General features: G+C 34.5%; 1 protein-coding gene across 1 annotated transcript in view; it reads right to left on the reverse strand.

Moving 5' to 3' along the window:
* Positions 1–4,572: 4,572 nt before the first annotated feature.
* The window catches only part of LOC109106848 (synaptosome associated protein 25b), a 44,524-nt gene continuing 29,403 nt past the window's right edge, over positions 4,573–19,693 (reverse strand). The window contains 7 exon segments of the mRNA XM_042743309.1: positions 4,573–5,272; positions 5,274–5,351; positions 5,353–5,406; positions 7,628–7,738; positions 7,740–7,779; positions 10,041–10,157; positions 16,420–16,537. Coding sequence (XP_042599243.1) covers positions 5,102–5,272; positions 5,274–5,351; positions 5,353–5,406; positions 7,628–7,738; positions 7,740–7,779; positions 10,041–10,157; positions 16,420–16,537 — 689 coding nt within the window. The 3' untranslated portion in view covers positions 4,573–5,101.

Here is a 19,693-nt window from a genome sequence, read left to right on the forward strand (position 1 = left end):
AAGAGTATCGCGAGATTTCAAGCAGCTGCCCTTGACCAAGGAAATTATTTTCATATCCTGCCGGCAAAATTTTTATTGCAGTCACTTATTAAAAGATGTGAGAGCGTCTTTCATAATCACGAGACCACATCTGTGCAAATGATAACATTTTGATGTGATTTGTCTGTTGTTTGTTTTACTAATACTGAATCTTAAAGTGATATTAATTATTCCACTCATAAATCATAATTAAATAACTGGCCGAGTATATCTTTATAAAACATATACTACCTCTTCTAATAATAATACAACTGTGAGCACTTCAAGAGGACACATAAAACATAATAAAACATAGTAACAATTCAAGTAGCCTAGTTTCATAATTATAGCCTAATCTTTACCTAGCGGTTTCAAAAATGGCCTCATCACACTTGATCCGTTCTTGTAGTAATCATTAATATATTGTGCTTGTAAATGAAACATTAATTAAGATGTTAGAAGTTGCTTAGTTAGTAGTCGACTGCTCCTCTTTGACCACTAGCTGTCAGTCTACACAAACATGTCTCATCTGCAAACACACCCTTAAGAAAATTAACCATGGTTTTATTATAGTAAAAGTGTAGTAACAATTATTGATTTCCATTACCAAATTTAGTATAATAAAACAATGGTAAAAATAAGCTATTGTAATGCCTTTTTTTTAATTAACACTCTGTGTGATGTAAATCGTTGGAAAATTGCTTATGGTATTAATTAATTTTACAACAATATAAAATAATGAACATTAACGTAATTCACTATAATAGCAAAAAAAAAAATGCATGCATGTTTCTTTTTATTCTGCATTTATTGAAGTTTTTCTGTGTTTATTTACCTTTTTCATGGTGGGAGGAGCTAAGCTGTTGTTTATTTTTGGTACTGTGAATATATTTTGCACATTGCCAGGAGCCAAATATTTGCTCTTTGTACATGTAGCCTACATCATTGTCCCAGTCATCCTGTTTTCACACCTCTGGTTGTAGCCTAGTTTTTATTTTTCCACCTTTCACTATAAGGGTAAATGGCAAATGGAGACTCTTTCCCTCTCCTCTTCCTTCTTCTTAATGCTAAGATTGAGCTCGGATGTTATGCAATTCACATTTCCCTTCCCCCACACATCCTCGCTCTTCCCCATCATGTCAAAGTGAATAAATATGAATCCCTGGAGAGATGAACTAATGCGTCCATCATAACAGTGTTTATAGTAAGCTTCACAATGAGGGATATGTGTGCACGTGTTTACGAATTTAAATGATTATTCAAATAATATCAGATGTACAAATGCATTCAGACTGTCACAAAAAGCCAGTGAGTCAGAGTTAGAGAGCCTTTGGAGCTGCTGTCAGCGTTTGTTAATGAGTTCTGGCTAAAGGACGCTGGAGACGGTGTGTGTACAGAAGCGTGAACAGGGGATGCGAGATGTAAAGGGGGCGATGAGGAGGTAGGCTGGGAGCTGAAGAAGAACAGGCCAGTGGAGGGCTGTGACTCAGAAGAGAGGGTGGTGAGAGTGGGTGTCAATCGCTGAATAATGATCCAGTTCAATCAGCACCTGCGCTGAAGAGCAAATTATGTATCAAAGAACTGTCACATCCCATCTGCTTCACACGCTAAATAAGGTTACCGAGCACAGGTGAAATTTCTGCCTGAGAGAGCGAGAGCGTTAAAGTAGAAATCGATGGCAGATACTCAATTAAGAATATTAACAAAAATGAATTGACTGTGAAATGCATTCATGTGCAGTTTTGAGGCGTTTAGTGTGTAATTTTTGAGGCCATCTATGTACCTCAGAACGTTCTGGCATGGTTGTCTTAAAGCTCTGGACAAACATATAGGGTTAGTGAAATGTTCATTCAAAGTTACTTAATATTGTTCTTAAAACATCAGTACAAAAACATTGTTTATTGAACCTGTTTCCACAGGCGGACTGGGGCTAAAAATGGCCCTGGACTTTCTGCCACAGAGCGGCCCACCACACCACAACAAACCATAATCCCACCAGCTCATTATGCAGAGCAAAATGAGCTCTGCATAATGTAACTAACTTACTAACATAAAAATATAACACAATACAGAAATAAAATGCTATCTGATTTTATTTTTTATTTTATTGAAATTCCTATCATCATTAATGAATGACTGGCATACTTCTTTACATTATAATTGGTCCTTAAATAATAGAGAATAATTTTTACACATCTCTTTTAGAAGGACAGTTTAATATCACTAAAGTTAAATGCCTACCATAATATAAGTCCATGTGACACCAATGCTCTTCTCTGCTCTAAAAGACTTGAGTGTAGTGCAGAATGTGGACTGTTTTTATGGTGCCTTTCTATTGGTCCTTCAGAAATCATTCTAATATGCTGATTTGCTGCTCTAGAAACATTTCTGATTATTATCAAAGTTGAAAACAGTTGTGCTGGTTAATATTTCTTTATGGAAAATGTGATACATTACCATTCAGTCTTAGGGTGTATATATAAGCCTGGTGGCTATTTAATAAACAACTATTTTCAAAAGGAAATTCGTCAACACAAAGGAAGCTGTGATTTTGTTGAGGGATTTCACATGCTCTTTAGAGGCTTTTTATAATGTCCAATCAGTCTCCAGAAATGAAAATGGAAACACTTGATTACTGTACTTGTATGAACTCGTTCAGCATCCTCTAGACACCGTTTTCTATCTCAGCAGTGTAATATATTGTATCAGAGTACATCTAGAAGTCACTGATGCATATCTGCCAAATGCATTTCCACAAATGTGGCAGAAGAAAATCATCAAGAGATTGCAGTGCAGTATGAAGCACGTCTCTGATATTGCAGTCTTGGCTGATGGTCCTTTCATGTGTGTTTTGCTTTTGAGGTTGTGCGATAAGTGTGCCATATGAAAGTCAGGACTCAGGCTATGCTTGAGAACATCTCTTTCAGCTTGGACAGCAGAGGACATTATCTCCATCTGACGAGAACAGCATTGTGCTTCTTCTCCACAACAAAGAGAAAAACAAAAATGGATTCATATTTCTGAATTTATATTTTGGTTGATTTGCATCTTAGCCTGGTTGTTTAATTTAACTAGTTTAGTATCACAAGTGAGACCATGTTTCTTGAGCAGCATCACTGCAGTTAATACTGCTGATATTTTGAACTCTGTAACATGAATATGCTCTTGTTGTAAAAAGTATTTCTGTAAAAAGGGTGTTTTCAGACTTTCAGAAAAGAACAGAAATACAATATTTAATAACATTTCTGAAAATAAATAAAATACAGAGATGTAATTAGTCATTTCGCATTGAGGGACTGAAAATTGGCATATAAGAGGGTCATTTGTAACATTTTTAAAGCTTTGAAATTGAAAGAATGCAATTTTATCAAATGTGTTAATGTTTTCAGATGAGACAAACATCTAATACCCATAAAAATCAATAAAAAGAATTAATCAAATCTCAAACTTACGGATCTTTGTGCTGCTTTTGTGCTGACCTGGACTGCTGATGTCATTAAAAAATTGGCTTTTAATAATTTAAGGGAAATTGCAAAAAAGATTCTGCGAATCAGATTACCGATTATTCTAAATGAAAAAAAAAAAAAAAAATTTTGATTTCAGCCAAAATTATTATTTTTTTTTTTACAAACCTTACATTTTTATTCTATATAATTCAACAGTATTTCTTTTCCCAAGGTCAAAATCATTCTTACAATATCCCAGTAAAAAAAAAAAAAAAAAAAAAAAAAAAAATTATATATATATTATTTAATATAACAACGAATCATTATATTTTCTTTAATCACAGGCCAAAATGTTAGGTCAGTATAAAATTTATATTTATATAATTTGGTTTTAACAACTTCATTTCACCGTAAACAAAAGCTAAATTAGCTGTAATATGACAGAATTTTTCACTTAGAATAAAAGTAAAAACATTTTGTGAGTCAATGTTTAATTTACTGTAGTAATGTTAACTATGATGATTTTTAAAATATGCATATTTTCTGTTATGTACAAATAAGAAAAAACGCCTGATGAATAAACCCATAATGAATGCAGTCGGTAAAGTTTGCCAGAAAATACTGTAAAAAACAACAACCATTTTATGGTTTTATGTTAGAAAATTTATATTTTAATTATACCAATATATTAAGCCCTATTTACTCCATCTTGATTATGATCTGTTCATTATGGTGTGTAATCTTCTCAAATAATTGAAATTTTTCCAGCCTGTTAATAATGTTGCTGTACATTACTGGCAGCTGACTTCAATAATCACGATTGGCCAGCCGTCCCCTAACACCTAAGTTTACACTTGGTCATGTTTATCCATGTTGTGTGCATTGCACCAGTGTGTGTGTACTTGTGTATTTCAGCATTTGGAAGTGCTTAGTGACGTTGTCAGGCATAATCCACATAAACCCCCTGGTTCAAAGAGGATCTGAGTTAGTACAGCGCTACTCTAACACTCTTGTATCAACAGTAAACGCTTGCTATTGTCTCTGGGTTAGGAAGATATTAAATCAGATACAAAGCATCACACAAAGAACCAATGCAGAAAACAATAGATTCAGGTTTGTTTAGTTTTTATTGGTATTTAGTTCCAATTTTACATCAACTGACACATTTTGCAGATGTACAGAAATAAAAAGAGTGGCACTATTGTGATGTTGCTTCAAACCGAATGCATGTACTGACATGCCCATGCTGTATGGTAATGTCTACACTTGGGGAACGACGTGGGTAAGAATAAGTGAAAGTGACACGCTGTATACAGTACATATATGACCCATTTAGGTGGAATACTGAACACTGTCTAAAGGCGATTACAAAATGGCAGGCTAAGATAAGCAATCCGTCATGTGATCTCCTGCACCTCACAATCTTATTCGTCTCCTGTCTCGCTACATCTGAATATGAAGCATGGCTTATATCGAGTAAAACAAAGAGCATGGACACACAGATGACTGAAAACCTTTAAGAAATTTCATTCCAAAAAATGTGTGTATATATATATATTTAATAAATATACACTTAAAAAAAAAAAAAAAGAAACCAACAAAAAGAAGAAGAAGAAACTTGACGTGAGCTCTAGCCATCAAATATGCACAAATGTACATTTAACCTTTGGAGAGAAAGATACAGAGTAAATGTGACCATTTACTAGACTATCAGTTAAGACAGACACACGACGACACTTCCTAGATAGAGCGTAGAGGGGCTGATAAGTGCATGTGTGCAAACCAGTCGGGTGAAGGTGAAATGTGAAATGTTTGCTGTTGTAGGTATGGGGGGGGGAGGGGAGAGAAAGCATTTCTATTTGTGGTTTGGGTTTATGCACTGCATCTTTGTCTTTGTGGCACGCTGGTTGGCTTCGTCGATCCTGGTTTTGTTAGAATCGGCCTAGAAGACAAAAATAATAGATACAGATACAACAGGTGTTTTTTTTATTAACTGGGAGTGATATAATACAGTAATTGTTAAAATTATTTTTTGTTTAAATCAGTAAAAAATTACAACAAATATTATCTAGTTTATTACTTTAAAATGTAAACAACATATAATTTTTGTTGCATTATATTGTGCTAATTTTCATGAAAATAATGTCACAATGCAAAAAAAAGGTCTTAATGATTTTAATATATACGAAAGTGCAACAAATGTTACCTGATTTATTACTATTTATTACAATTTTTACTTTAAAATATTGGAGTACTGTCACATTAAATTAATAAGAACAAATAATGATTATTATTATTATATATGAACAAACATGTTATATATGCTTTATAGTACTGAAAATTGGTTATGCTTAATTGTCTTAATATTAGAACAAATAATGATTATTATTATTATATATGAACAAACATGTTATATATGCTCAACACAGATGACGAAACCTTTAAGAATTTCTACCACAATGGTGTATATATAATTATTTAATAATATAACCTTTAAAAAAAAAATAAAGAAACCAACAAAAAGACTGAAGACGAAACTGAACGTGACTTAGCCAATCAACTACCAATGTCTTTAAAAAACCTTGGAGAGAAAGAGACAGAAGTAAATGTGACCATTTACTAGACTATCAGTTAAGACAGACACACGCGACACTTCCCAGATAGAGCGTAGAGGGGCTGATAAGTGCATGTGTTGCAAAAACCAGTCGGTTGTGAAAGCACATGTGCACTGTTTGCAGGTATACAGCAGGAGGGGAAGGCACGCCAAACTTGTTTCTCGCAGGGGTTTTCTGGGTTAGCCTGCCCAACCCCTCTTGTGGTGGCACGCTGGTTGGCTTCGTCGATCCAGGTTTTGTTAGAAGTGTCGGCCTAGAAAGACAAAAAATAATAAAACAGAACACCAGTTGTGTTTTTTGTTATTACATTGTGAGTGATATAATACAGTAATTGTGAAAAGTAGTTTGTGTGTCAAAGTCAGTAAAAACCATTACAACCAAACTTTTCTAGTTCTTCTTACTTTGAGAACATGGAAACAACCTCAATAATTTTTGTTGCATTTATGATTGTGCTAATTTTCATCATGAAAATAATGTCACAATGCAAAAAAAGGTCTTAATGATTTTAATAATATACGAAAGTGCAACAAATGGTACCTGATTTAATTACTATTTGATTACAATTTTTACTTTTAAAATATTGGAGTACTGTCACATTAAATTAATAAGAACAAATAATGATTATTATTATTATATATGAACAAACATGTTATATATGCTTTATAGTACTGAAAATTGGTTATGCTTAATTGTCTTAATATTTATTTATTTTTTTTAATGTTTTATTTTTTTGTTTTACATGATTTTTTTTGTGTTTTATTAAATTTATAGAAGTGTTATATTATTTATTTTAATATTGTAACATATAATATATTATATTATTGAGTCATAATTATATATTTATTTAAATAGCCTCTTGGAAGTTTGCTGAGCCCCGAAGGAGAATCACAATTCATTTTGTAATTTATGAAGTTTCATGAACTGCTGTTCAGTGAAATCAATAGTTATTGAAAAGAAAACAAGCATGATTTTAGTGTTTTTTAGTATTTTAATTAAGTTAGACTACTTTAATATATTCATATGAATAATAATAATAATAATGTTTATAGTAATATATTAACTGAAATCAAAGAATCAATTTGGTATTTTAATTAAGTTAGATTTATTTTTTATATTAGTATGAATTATGTCAAATTATGAATTTGAGTTGAAATTTTTTTTTTTTTTTTTGATTTATAGTATATTTTGATTTTAATTTTTTAATTAGATTATTATTTTTTTATCTTTAAACAATTTCATGCTGCAGCCCCCTTGGAAAACCACTGTTCTGAGGGGTTCAGTTTAAGAGCAATAGCAACAATAATGCACAATAATGATGAATAATGATGCCCTTATAAAATGCATTTATGATCCAAAATTCATAATTGCTCTACTCCAAACAAATATTGATCTCAGAAGGTATTTGTACAGTGGGATTTGACATTAAAGCACAAACAAGCATCTTGTGGTATAATTAGAAGCTCTTATCTCATGAGAGAGTTTGCGGTCTCTGTTGATGCTCTTGTGTTGAGTAATAATTTCTCCAGTATTACAATATCATGATCTTACCATGTCCATAATCCTGTCGATTTGACGGTTCTGGGTGTCAATCTCGTTGCCCATGTCGAGAGCATGTGGCCGGAGGTTACCCCCGATGTATACTTCCCTAACTGCTTCCAAAATTCTCATCCATTTCATTCTCTCGTGCATCATTTGTTACCCTGAAGATGAAAAAAAAAAAAACAGACTGGATTTATTGAGAGCACTGATTGAGATGGGCACAATATCTTCACCAGCAACCCATTTTTAATTTGTTACATTGAATTTTTAATTAAGTATTTTTGAATTAGAGAGTTATGATGTAGTTATTATATTTTTATTTATTATTTTTTTGATGTAACATTTTTTGCATTTAATTATGAACATATATTTATAAAGTTAATATTGTCTAATCTGTCCAATATGGAAGCCTCGTCACAGAATTAAAAAAAAGGTATTTTTGACTTTTTATTTCATGGCTCATGCTTTTTATCATGCAATTCTGAAGTTCTTGTTCTTTTTTTTTTTTTTTAAATGTAAGCTCAGAATTCCTTTAGAATTTAGTTAATTAAACTCAGGACTGAGAAAAAAAATCTGAATTGCGAGTTACAAACTCAGAATTACAAGAAATAAGTCACAGTTCTGAGTTCATATCTTGCAATTCTGAGTTTTTTCTCAGAACAGCGAGAAACAAAAAGTATTGTGAGAGGTAAACTTAGAATTCTATATAAAATCAGAATTGCGAGTTATAAACTGAATTCTGAATTCAGGCACAGTTCCTAGTTTACATCTCACAAGTCTGAGTTCACATCTTGCAATTGTTTTTTTTCTGCCATGTAATAAAAAATTGAGACTTTTTATCTCACAATACAGACTTTTTTTTTTTTTTTCAAAATTGCAAGATATAAGGTCCGAATTGTAAGATAAAATGTCACAGTTACCTTTTTAATTTTTTTATTCTGTTGCGGAAACATGCTTCCATAGTCTGATAGGTTGTCCAGGACAGAAAAAGGACATTAAGCACATGATGATACAGTGGGTGATTCTGTTTACTCACATTACCTAACCCAAGGATTCTGTCTACACGAGCATGACTAGAACAACTGTCTAAAACAATTAAGTTGTATATGGACTCTAGCTAAACATTTCATTTTGTTTGTGGACTGACAGGGGATATTTTGAGACAGCAGACCAACAACAGCTCAGTGCTTTCATGACCATTCCTGACTTGCCCGCAGCTACAGTCTGGCACAAAGCGGACATTCGTCTTCTACAGACAATTATAGAGATCCTCGTGACTCACTGACAAGTGAAGCGTGGTGTACTTACTGCTGATACATTGGATAGATGAAAACAACCACAGTACAATTAGCTTTCGTTCACACAGTCAGTGTTTGGGACCGACAAGCGTATTTACTAACATGTCGCTCAAATTGATCTGTCCACACAACAGCCGACAAGAGCTAATGATCGAAAAATGTCTGTACGAACAGGTAACTGAAGTCAATACACTGCTCTAACTGGCAGGTGATGCCTGTAGCCATAGCAACAAATAGCAATAGTAAACAGCAAGACTTTATATCACGATTTTAGTTTTTATTCCAAATATTTTGGAATATTCCTGCTACTTTCATCTTCTCAAAAACTCTTCAGTTTAATTTTTTCCTTGCACTGTACCAAAAATAAATGTGAAAATTCTCAGAAGCTGATAGTAAATTTCATAAATAATTACAAGTCTGCATTGTAAAATACTCTCCAATAATCTTTGTTTTATTTACAACTTCGAAAAATCATTTTTACAGTGTACACTACATACCACATTGATTCAGTAATTTATAAAATTATATTTTACAATTTAAAAAATATAAATTGTAAAATATAATTATTTTTGCATTACATAAATGAACAAGATTTTACCAACACTACTATTATTATTAATAATACTACTACTATGTTTTGCATTAGAGTAGCCTACTACAAATAACCGATTCGCGTAATTGTCATGAAAAGGCAGTACAACAAATATTACCTGATTTATTACTTTACAATTTAAATAATATCTGAGTATTTTTTCACATTAAATGAATGAATTAAAATAAAATAATACATTTTAAATAATTAAATATTATACTTATAATTATATATTATTGTTGTTATTATGCATTTCCATACTAAAAACTGGTGTGACAATTGACTATATATACATTTGGCATGTACTTTTAGCTAATTAAGCATAATTTTTTTTCGTATACATTTTTCCAGTTCATGCATTCCCTGGGAATCAAATCCATGATGTTGGTATAGCTAACAACATGCTTATAAAATAAAATGACAAATTTCATAATTTGTCAAAATATATAAGATTAGGACTCTCTCAAATATCTACTCACCAAAGTCCTCTGAATTCTTCTGTATTTGCAGTAATCTCTCCTAAGTAACTGACCTGCGGATGAATCCTCCGCTGATGGCCATCTGCTCACGTTCATCGACCACACGGGCCGGCTGGCTGGACACCACCCCATCCTGGTTATTACCCCATGACTGGCCACCACCTTTCAGCCTGAACAACCACAGGAAGCGAGAGGCACAGGGTGAGAAGCCGAACGGTGTTCAGTTACACTATAAAGCACTACACATGCACTGAGAGGGACTACATGCAGATAGAGAACACTTAAAACAGGAAATGGTGGTCAGGATTATCTGCATGTTATGGAATTACATGCACTAAAGGTGCTCATGAATAAATGAACAACACTTTCCTGGAACTAACGTACACGTCACTTACAGTGGGGTGTGACAGACAATTACATAGACACTGATGGAGACGTGACAGTCAATTAGAGGAGGTTCACAACAATTATCAAGGTGAAGAGACAAAGAGAAGCATTCAGAAATAACATGTTCTCAGTGAGAGTACAGATTAGACCTATTACAAGTGTCTAAAGTCTGTTCATTAAACATTTAGATACAGCATGTTAGCTTTTTAATGAAATCAATAAACCAATAAAAAGCATTTCTCATAACAAGTAACATGCATTGCATTCAGGCAGGGAAGGGAGTTAGGCTGTTTAGTAACAGTAAGCATACAGAAAAGGTCTAAGGCTTTGTTCACACTGCACCCACTTTTCAAATCCAATCTTTAGTAAGTGATTCTGTAAGTGATGAAATCAGACCTGCTTGTTCAGACAGCCAATATCCAGTGTATAACAGTCACCATAGTAACTTAAAGACATTAAAAGAAAAAACTCTGCCACAATTTACTCATCCTCATGTAATTTCAAACTTCTTTCTTCTGTGGGACACATAAGAAAATGCTCTGAAAAATGCCTCAGTGTTTTTGTCCATATAACTACAGCACATAGTGTTGTTATTTTTCACTAAAACTATATATATATATTATATATATATACATATATATATATATATATATATATATATATATCTTTAAATCTTTAACTAAGATAAAGGCAAAATAAAAAAATAAATACTAATGAAAGACTAAAAAATCTAATATATTGCCCTGGCAGCTAACACAATAAAATAAGTTTAAGTACTAAAATAAAAACTGAAATGAAAATAAATTAAAATGTAATAAATGTAAAAAAAAAAAAAAAAAAAAAAAAAAAAGACAAAAGCACAACAAAATGACTAAAATGTAAAAAAATAAAAAATAAAAAATGAAAAATAGAGAGAGAAATAAAAACTAAAAATATAAAAATAAAAGCTAATTAAATATATATTAATATATACTATAACAGTATATAAATAATACTGCCACTGATTTAAACTAGAAACAGAAACAGTTTATTTTGTGTTCCAAAGATGAAAACTCATACAGACATGAGGGTGAGTATTCATGTTGGTGTGAACTATCCCTTAAGTTTAACATTATCTCAAGAGAATTTCTTACACAAAACTGAGAAATGTTACAAAAATTCAAGAGGCCCAGCATATATGTATTTTTTATTGGTAAGCCCTCCCTCTCACAGTAATTCCCTCTCACAAGGCCCGAAACATTTATAGTTTACCCACAAGGACAACCTGATATTGTAATGGAAAGTTTTGCCTCAGCCCTTGTGGTACTCATGTGCCAAATATGGGAAAAAAACGGAGTAAACACATTTTGAAATCTGAATTTTAAAAAAACATATGACTGAAAAATTTGGTTTGTCAAAAACTTGTTTTTAACAGGTTTGAGGTCAATATACATATGTACTTAAAAAATGGGATTTTTTCTGCTTGTCTGAACAAAGCTCACAGCAACTCTCTAAGCAATGCAGGTGATTTCCTATAAGCTATTACCTTTCATTTCAACCTTTTATGTAAGATAGGGCTGTTTCTACAGTATATGGAGATTTCATGGTACATATCGCCTTATGCCACTGCCATTGTGACTACAGGAGCTGATATGAAAAGCTCTGACCAGAGGCAGTGAGACTCAACCATGACCTTAATCATTACTGACACAGACACAGGTGCGTGTCTTTAAAAAGAAGCATGAATAAAAGTTCTGAGGTAAGCCAAAATCTCCTTTACATTCATTTGTGCATGCTTTAAAGTCAACATGAAATCAAAATTTACCTTGTTTACCTTCTTAATACACATTCTTACTGTGCATGATTCATTATCTTTCATTAAATGTAATAACTTGCATCACCCTTGAAACAACTTTTCTTTTCGGCTTACTAGAGCTCTAATCAAGCCACCTGTCATAAAAAGACCAGTTTCCCAATCCAATCGATTTCTAATAAAATCAAGCTCCCACTTGACATTTTCCCATTGAATATTCATTACACAAACTTGCCTTTCATGTTGACTTTAAAAGTAAAAAAATATATAGACATTTACTGTTTTGCTCTGTTACACTTTGATTACTTCAACCCCAAATACATAAAAGGAATAAGAATCTACCCAATAGTTAACATTCATAAATACTTCATCAAACAACTGGCGTTTGGTGATGGCCTGCATTATCGCTGATGACCGTTCAACACTTTTCAGCCAGTGACAGTTGCTCACATGAGTATTTATGCAGTGCCTGCACCATTATGCAAGAGTTGGTCACACAGAATATTATTAGCATAATATTTGCAACTCATGAAACAGAGAATAATAAGAATCGATGTCTGTGCCCACTTGGATACTGCTGAAAACTTGTTTGAATGAGCTTGTACATTTACAAGGTTTAAGGGTGCACTAAGTAATTTTTTCTTTAATTAACAAATCATTTTAAAGTTAATAACAAAATTCCCAGTGAAGAATTAATCTACCCACAACTCTCAAACAATATCTATCAATCAAAGAAATCACTACATAAAGCATTACTTCATTAACTTATCTTCCTGTACAATGTATATAACCATGTAAACATTTACTAATTTGTTCAAATATTCTTTTTTATGCCATTTTAAAAAGCAAGAAGTTTCTACTATAAATTCTGATTGGATGAGCCATATTTGAAGCCATACAGTTCTGCAAGATCATACTGTTGTTTTCTGTATCAGCTTTCTGATATTGACAGTCAGTTGCTTCTTTTCTGATTACCCTTACCAAAAAGTAGTATACTTCAAGTTTATTTTATTAAGTATACTTAAGTAAAGTTCAAGTATATTTTCAATTTTACTTTATGTAGCAAGTATACAAATATCAGTGTTCTAGTAGTATACTTGTAAGTGTAGAGTTTACCTCTTTGTACTGCAATTATACTAAAAGTGAACTTTAGGTATACTGACAGTTTACTAATTAAATACTTTGTACACTTTGAAGTATAGTCTCAGTACTGGTTTAGTAGTTTTATACTGCAAGTATACTCATAAGTTTCTTTAAGTAAACTTTACATCACACTTTAAGTATACTACTATGTCCCTATTTAGGTTTTAATTTGTATATATTTTGTTATATAAATATCTGAACATACAAAACATCCAAAGAAAGAACAGGGTATCTGCTTGTAAACAAAAACATTTTAGCTTCATGCATTCTTTTTTTAAAAACACTTTAATGTGGGTAAGTTTCATAAAAAAATAACATTTTGAACAAAAAGCTGAAAAAGACTATGAATTGGATTCAGAATGATAATCAAAATGTAGATGGAGTCGATCAACACCCCAAAGCTTGACTGTAATTATTACCTCTTCGTCAGTCGACATTTTATTCCATAATGTTACCGTTTTGATGCTGTTTGTCAGATGATCGTGTTACATGTGTTAGTATCTGTTGTTTCTTTTTCTTCTTCACTTGTTTTTTCTTGGAAATTCTGTACAGAAAATGTGTACTACCTACCGTATAACAATGAAAACACAGTTTCTAGGAGCACAAGTATAGTTCAAATATATTTAGACTTTTTGTAAGTATAAGTCAAGTATACTTAATTGTCATTTTAAGTATATTTCTTAGAAGTACATAAAGCCCATTTCTGAGAAGTACATAAAAAGTAAACTAAAAGCATACTTTCCTATTTTTTAGTTTAAAATAAGTATACCATTAGCACACTTGAATAAACTTCTTTTTCGTAAGGGTAAATCAGTGTTTTTGAACGGATTGGTTGCTTAGTTAATTAGTATGGCGTTATTTCCCTGTCAAATGTCGAGAGCGCATTATTGTAGCGCGAAAGTACATTAATATAATGTGCGAGCGCGAATCTCTCTGCTCGCGCTCGGAATATAATGTGCGAGCGCGAATCTCTCTGCTCGCGCGCGGGAACTGGGCGCGCGCTCTCAGATACACGTTGCTCTTGTAAGAATTTTCTCTGGGCTTGCTCAGAGAGTATGCCTGCACTTAAACCGTGTTCAGTGCAATCGCGAATCTCTCCTCTTCGCTTAAAGTAAGCGTGTATGTGCTTAGACTGTGTCCCGTGCGTTCACACATGGCCAAGTACTCTTCTCTTCAATTTCTTTCTCTTTGCTCTCGGCATAAACGCTGTCAAAATGGCAACAACCAATCAGAAATAGGCTTCAACGACTGACCAATGAAAACGCGACATCGTACATGGAATCTTATTGGTTGATATTGAAGTTCAATCAAGACAAGCCGAGATGGATCCACCGAATCGACGATCTCAGGTAACCAGATTTATTTGTTTTGATGTTAAATATGTCAAATGTATCTTAGAAATGTCTGGGAAGAGGGCGATTGGATTATTTTACATATAAATTACCTAGACTATACATTAAAAAGTTGTAATTTAAATGCAAATGTTTAATAGTATTCTTTTTTCATAACAAATCAATGCATTTTTAAAGAAATTGTGAGACATTGTGAGTATGATTTCATTTAATAATTAAATTAGAATTGCTTTCACCCCTATCATAGTCAAAACATTATTATTTTTTTTAAAAGAGCCGTTTGTGAGCCAAAAGAGCCGGCTCTTTTCAGTGAGCTGAGTCAAACGAGCCGGCTCATGAAAAAGAGCCGAAATGCCCATCAACCAATAAGATTCCATGTACGATGTCGCGTTTTCAATGGTCAGTCGTGGAAGCCTATTTCTGATTGGTTGTTGCCGTTTTTGACAGCGTTTATGCCAAGAGCAAAGAGAAAGAATTCGAAAGAGAAGAGTACTTGGCCATGCGCGCGGAACGCACGGGACACAGTCTAAGCACATACACGCTTACTTTAAGCGAAGAGGAGAGGTTCGCGATTGCACTGAACACGTTTTAAGTGCAGGCATACTCTCTGAGCAAGCCCAGAGAAAATTCTTACAAGAGCAACGTGTATCTGAGAGCGTGCGCCCAGTTCTGAGAGATTCGGGCTCCGCACATTATATTCCGCGCGCGCGTGCAGAGGGATTCGCGCTCGCGCATTATATTAATGTACTTTCGCGCTACAATAATGCGCTCTCGACTTTTGACAGGGAAATAACGCCATAAATTAGTTACTTAGATTGCTAAATGATTCAAGGAATTAATTTATTTTTTTATGAACTAACAATTCAGTGACAAACCATTTCAGTAAATGATTCAGTGACTCACTCACAGAGAGTCACTTGTTTCTTTCCTGAATGAATCAATGAATTTTTTAAAATATGAAGTGACTCACTCAAAGATAGTCATTTTATTTTCCCTAAATGAATCAGTGTTTTTGAACAAATCCATTAAAAAATGATTAATTGACTCACACATGGTTAGTCTCTTGTTTCAGTGTTTATAAATGAATCACTGAATAAATAACCAGCAGATGGAGTCACTGAAAAATCCTCACTGTCCGATTGATTGTCACATGAACATTGAGGATACAAACAAAGAATGTCCCAGTGCTGTTGGAGAGTTTATGCTCATTCTTGGAGCGCCACTTAACCAATCAAATTTCGTAGACTAGAACTGTGCTTAACAGAATAAAAAATGACTCGGTGCACCTTTTATAGAAATGTGGTTAAATGATTTGAATTTGAGTAGGTCAGCTCTGCCAGCCTCAAGTAAATAAAGCATGAATTTCTAATCTGCGGTCCACAAAGTTTGTTCAAGGAGTGTGTAATTCTTGCATTTCAAAAAGTAGCACATGCATATTAAGCAGGCACTTGACATTTACGAACAACAGTCCTTGACCAACGGATCAGTGAAGCATAGAGCCCAGCATATTTGCGCATTCAGCCGAAGAGAGTAGGGCCTACAGCTACAACTATGGGTTAACCAGTGGCACCGCAGATGGACTTAGCTCTACTACCATCCCCATGCACAGAGAAGTAGTCCAGGCAGAGCGCAGTGGGGGGATGTGGCAGCTACGGAGCGAGCAAGAGCGAGCGTGCAAATTGGCCACGTGCGTTTTTTCCTATTTGTCGGATAAAGGCAGGCAAGCAGGCAGGCAGGCAGGCGACAGGCATCACCTACTTGTTACATGGACATGGACATAGACCACAGAGATTTCCTAGATCCGTCAAATTCTTTTCTGCTTCTTTCATGTCCTTATTGATCTGATCCATTCCCTCTTCGATGCGCTCCAGTTGCTCTGATTTAAACATTAGTCAATTACGCCCCCAAAAGAAATAAAGAGTGCGGAAAAGCAACAAGGAGAGAAAGAGAAAGGGAAGGCAAGGAGGAAAAGAGGGACAAAAAGAAAGAGAGAGGCTTAAACATTCACAGTGACAAGAGACAGTCAGACAGCAGCAGACAGGTGAGAGCCTTGGACGCTTCACCAGTACCTACTTGTCGCAGGGACATACAAGTCCACAGCATTTGCCTACATCTTTTAAACTTTTCTCAGCTTCCATCATGTCTTTGTTGATATGGTTCATGCCATCTTCAACACGCTCGAGTTGTTCTGGTCAGGACAAAGGGGTGACAGTAATGAAATGAGACTTTGCATCCTGGCAGACAAACGATGATGACAAATGACATCTAAGCTGTCCAGAAACACATCTACTCAAAACGTGAGACATTTGAATGATGCAGTGAGTGGTTAGGTAGGTTAGGTCGTTGCTGAAGAACATGGGCTATGAAACATAGAGCACATACGCAAATAAAAAAAGTGTCTTTTCAACCCACATGCATTTACCTGTTTAATTCGTGCTCAGTTGACAATTTGACATGGATAAATTACAGCAATAATTAAAGAAATAGTTCACCCAAAATTAAAAGTCGTAATTTTCATGCCCTCATAGTTGTTCAAAAACCAATACAAGTTTTTTTGTCCTCCATAAAGCACAAAAATGAGATTTTTTTCATTTATAGTTTCATGAAGAACCTTTCCATTCCATAAAAGGTCCTTTAGATTTTTAAAATGTTCTTCACTCTAAGAAAAAAAAAAACTGTTCACTGAAAGATTTATTTATTTATTTATTTTTTTTTAAGAACCAAAAATGGTTCTTCTGTGGCATCGCTGTCAAAACCCCCTTTTGGAACCTTTATTTTAAGAGAAATAATAAATTGAAAAGGGGAAAGACTGCAAAAAAATCAGCACTGTATAAGAATCATAATCATTCAGTGGAAGAAGGTTCAGAACAACATAAGAGTGACTTTATTTTTGGGTAAACTATCCCTTTAAAATAAAAAAGCATATGCTAATATTTTGTAATAGGGATGCTCTTCTGAGCCTTTAGGGAATCCAGTGGTTGCTGGCATGAATGCTTGGCATCACTGGGCACTTGCTCACTGTAACTGTAACCATCACTGTTTGAGCTAAACTGAAAAAAAGAGAAACAGTCAGGATGATTACCTATGAACGTGGGTGGAAATCGTTAGGCAAATGCTGAGAATTAGAAAAAGAAAGAAGATGATCAGAAACAGAACAGAACAGAAATAAAAAGCAAAAGAAAATGAAAGGAAATATGGAGCATAAATATTAGTTATTGTGTGGTAAGGGGAAGTAAACTGAAGAATGTAATGGTTGATCATTTATGAACTGAAATGTACAACAGACTGAAGGGATACACATTCCTTTAGGGGCTAAATTAGTTAAGCTTTGCTAAAATTCCCTGGGGAGCACAAAAGATGTTTCAAGTTTATAAAAAGTGACAAACCATTTCAGTAAATGATTCAGTGACTCACTCACAGAGAGTCATCTGTCCTTTCCTGAATGAATAAATGAATTAAGTAAATATTGTGACTCACTCAAAAGCTAGTTTAAGTACAACTGAAATGAATCAGTGTTTTTGAAACGACCCATTAAAAAACATTAAGCTCAACATGGTTAGTTTGTTTCAGTGTTGCTAATGAATCACTGAATAAAGAGCCAGCAGATGGAGTGACGCACTGAAAAATCCTCACTGTCCGATTGATTGTCACATGAACATTGGAGGATACAAACAAAGAAATGTCCCAGTGCTGTTGGAGAGTTTATGCTCATTCTTGGAGCGCCACTTAACCAATCAAATTTCGTAGACTAGAACTGTGCTTAACAGAATAAAAAATGACTCGGTGCACCTTTAAGGTATGAATAGCACATTATTAGCAGTCAGCAGTTTACACAGGCCACCATGTTACCCACATGCAGTGACATGCTTTGCCTTTCAGGAAACCAGCTCTGCCAGCCTCAAGTAAATAAAGCATGAATTTCTAATCTGCGGTCCACAAAGTTTGTTCAAGGAGTGTGTAATTCTTGCATTTCAAAAAGTAGCACATGCATATTAAGCAGACTTGACATTTACGAACAACAGTCCTTGACCAACGGATCAGTGAAGCATAGAGCCCAGCATATTTGCGCATTCAGCCGAAGAGAGTCCTACAGCTACAACTTGGGTTAACCAGTGGCACCGCAGATGGGCTTAGCTCTACTACCATCCCCATGCACAGAGAAGTAGTCCAGGCAGAGCGCAGTGGGGGGATGTGGCGTTGGCTACGGAGCGAGCAAGAGCGTGCGTGCAAATTGGCCACGTGCGTTTTTTTCCTAGTAGAATTGTCGGATTCGGGCAGGCAAGCAGGCAGGCAGGCGACAGGCATCACCTACTTGTTACATGGACATGGACATAGACCACAGAGATTTCCTAGATCCGTCAAATGTCTTTTTCTGCTTCTTTCATGTCCTTATTGATCTGATCCATGTCCTCTTCGATGCGCTCCAGTTGCTCTGATTTAAACATTAGTCAATTTACGCCCCCAAAAGAAATAAAGATTGGGCGGAAAAGCCACAAGGAGAGAAAGAGAAAGGGAAGGCAAGGAGGAAAAGAGGGACAAAAAGAAAGAGAGAGGGCTTAAACATTCACAGTGACAAGAGACAGTCAGACAGCAGCAGACAGGTGAGAGCCTTGGACGCTTCACCAGTACCTACTTGTCGCAGGGACATACAAGTCCACAGCATTTGCCTACATCTTTTTAACTTTTCTCAGCTTCCATCATGTCTTTGTTGATATGGTTCATGCCATCTTCAACACGCTCGAGTTGTTCTGGTCAGGACAAAGGGGTGACAGTAATGAAATGAGACTTTGCATCCTGGCAGACAAACGATGATGACAAATGACATCTAAGCTGTCCAGAAACACATCTACTCAAAACGTGAGACATTTGAATGATGCAGTGAGTGGTTAGGTAGGTTAGGTCGTGCTGAGAACATGGGCTATGAAACATAGAGCACATACGCAAATAAAAAAGTGTCTTTTCAACCCACATGCATTTACCTGTTTAATTCGTGCTCAGTTGACAATTTGACATGGATAAATTACAGCAATAA

The sequence above is a fragment of the Cyprinus carpio genome, chromosome B17 (genome assembly GCF_018340385.1).
Source record: "Cyprinus carpio isolate SPL01 chromosome B17, ASM1834038v1, whole genome shotgun sequence".
Lineage (NCBI taxonomy): Eukaryota > Metazoa > Chordata > Actinopteri > Cypriniformes > Cyprinidae > Cyprinus > Cyprinus carpio.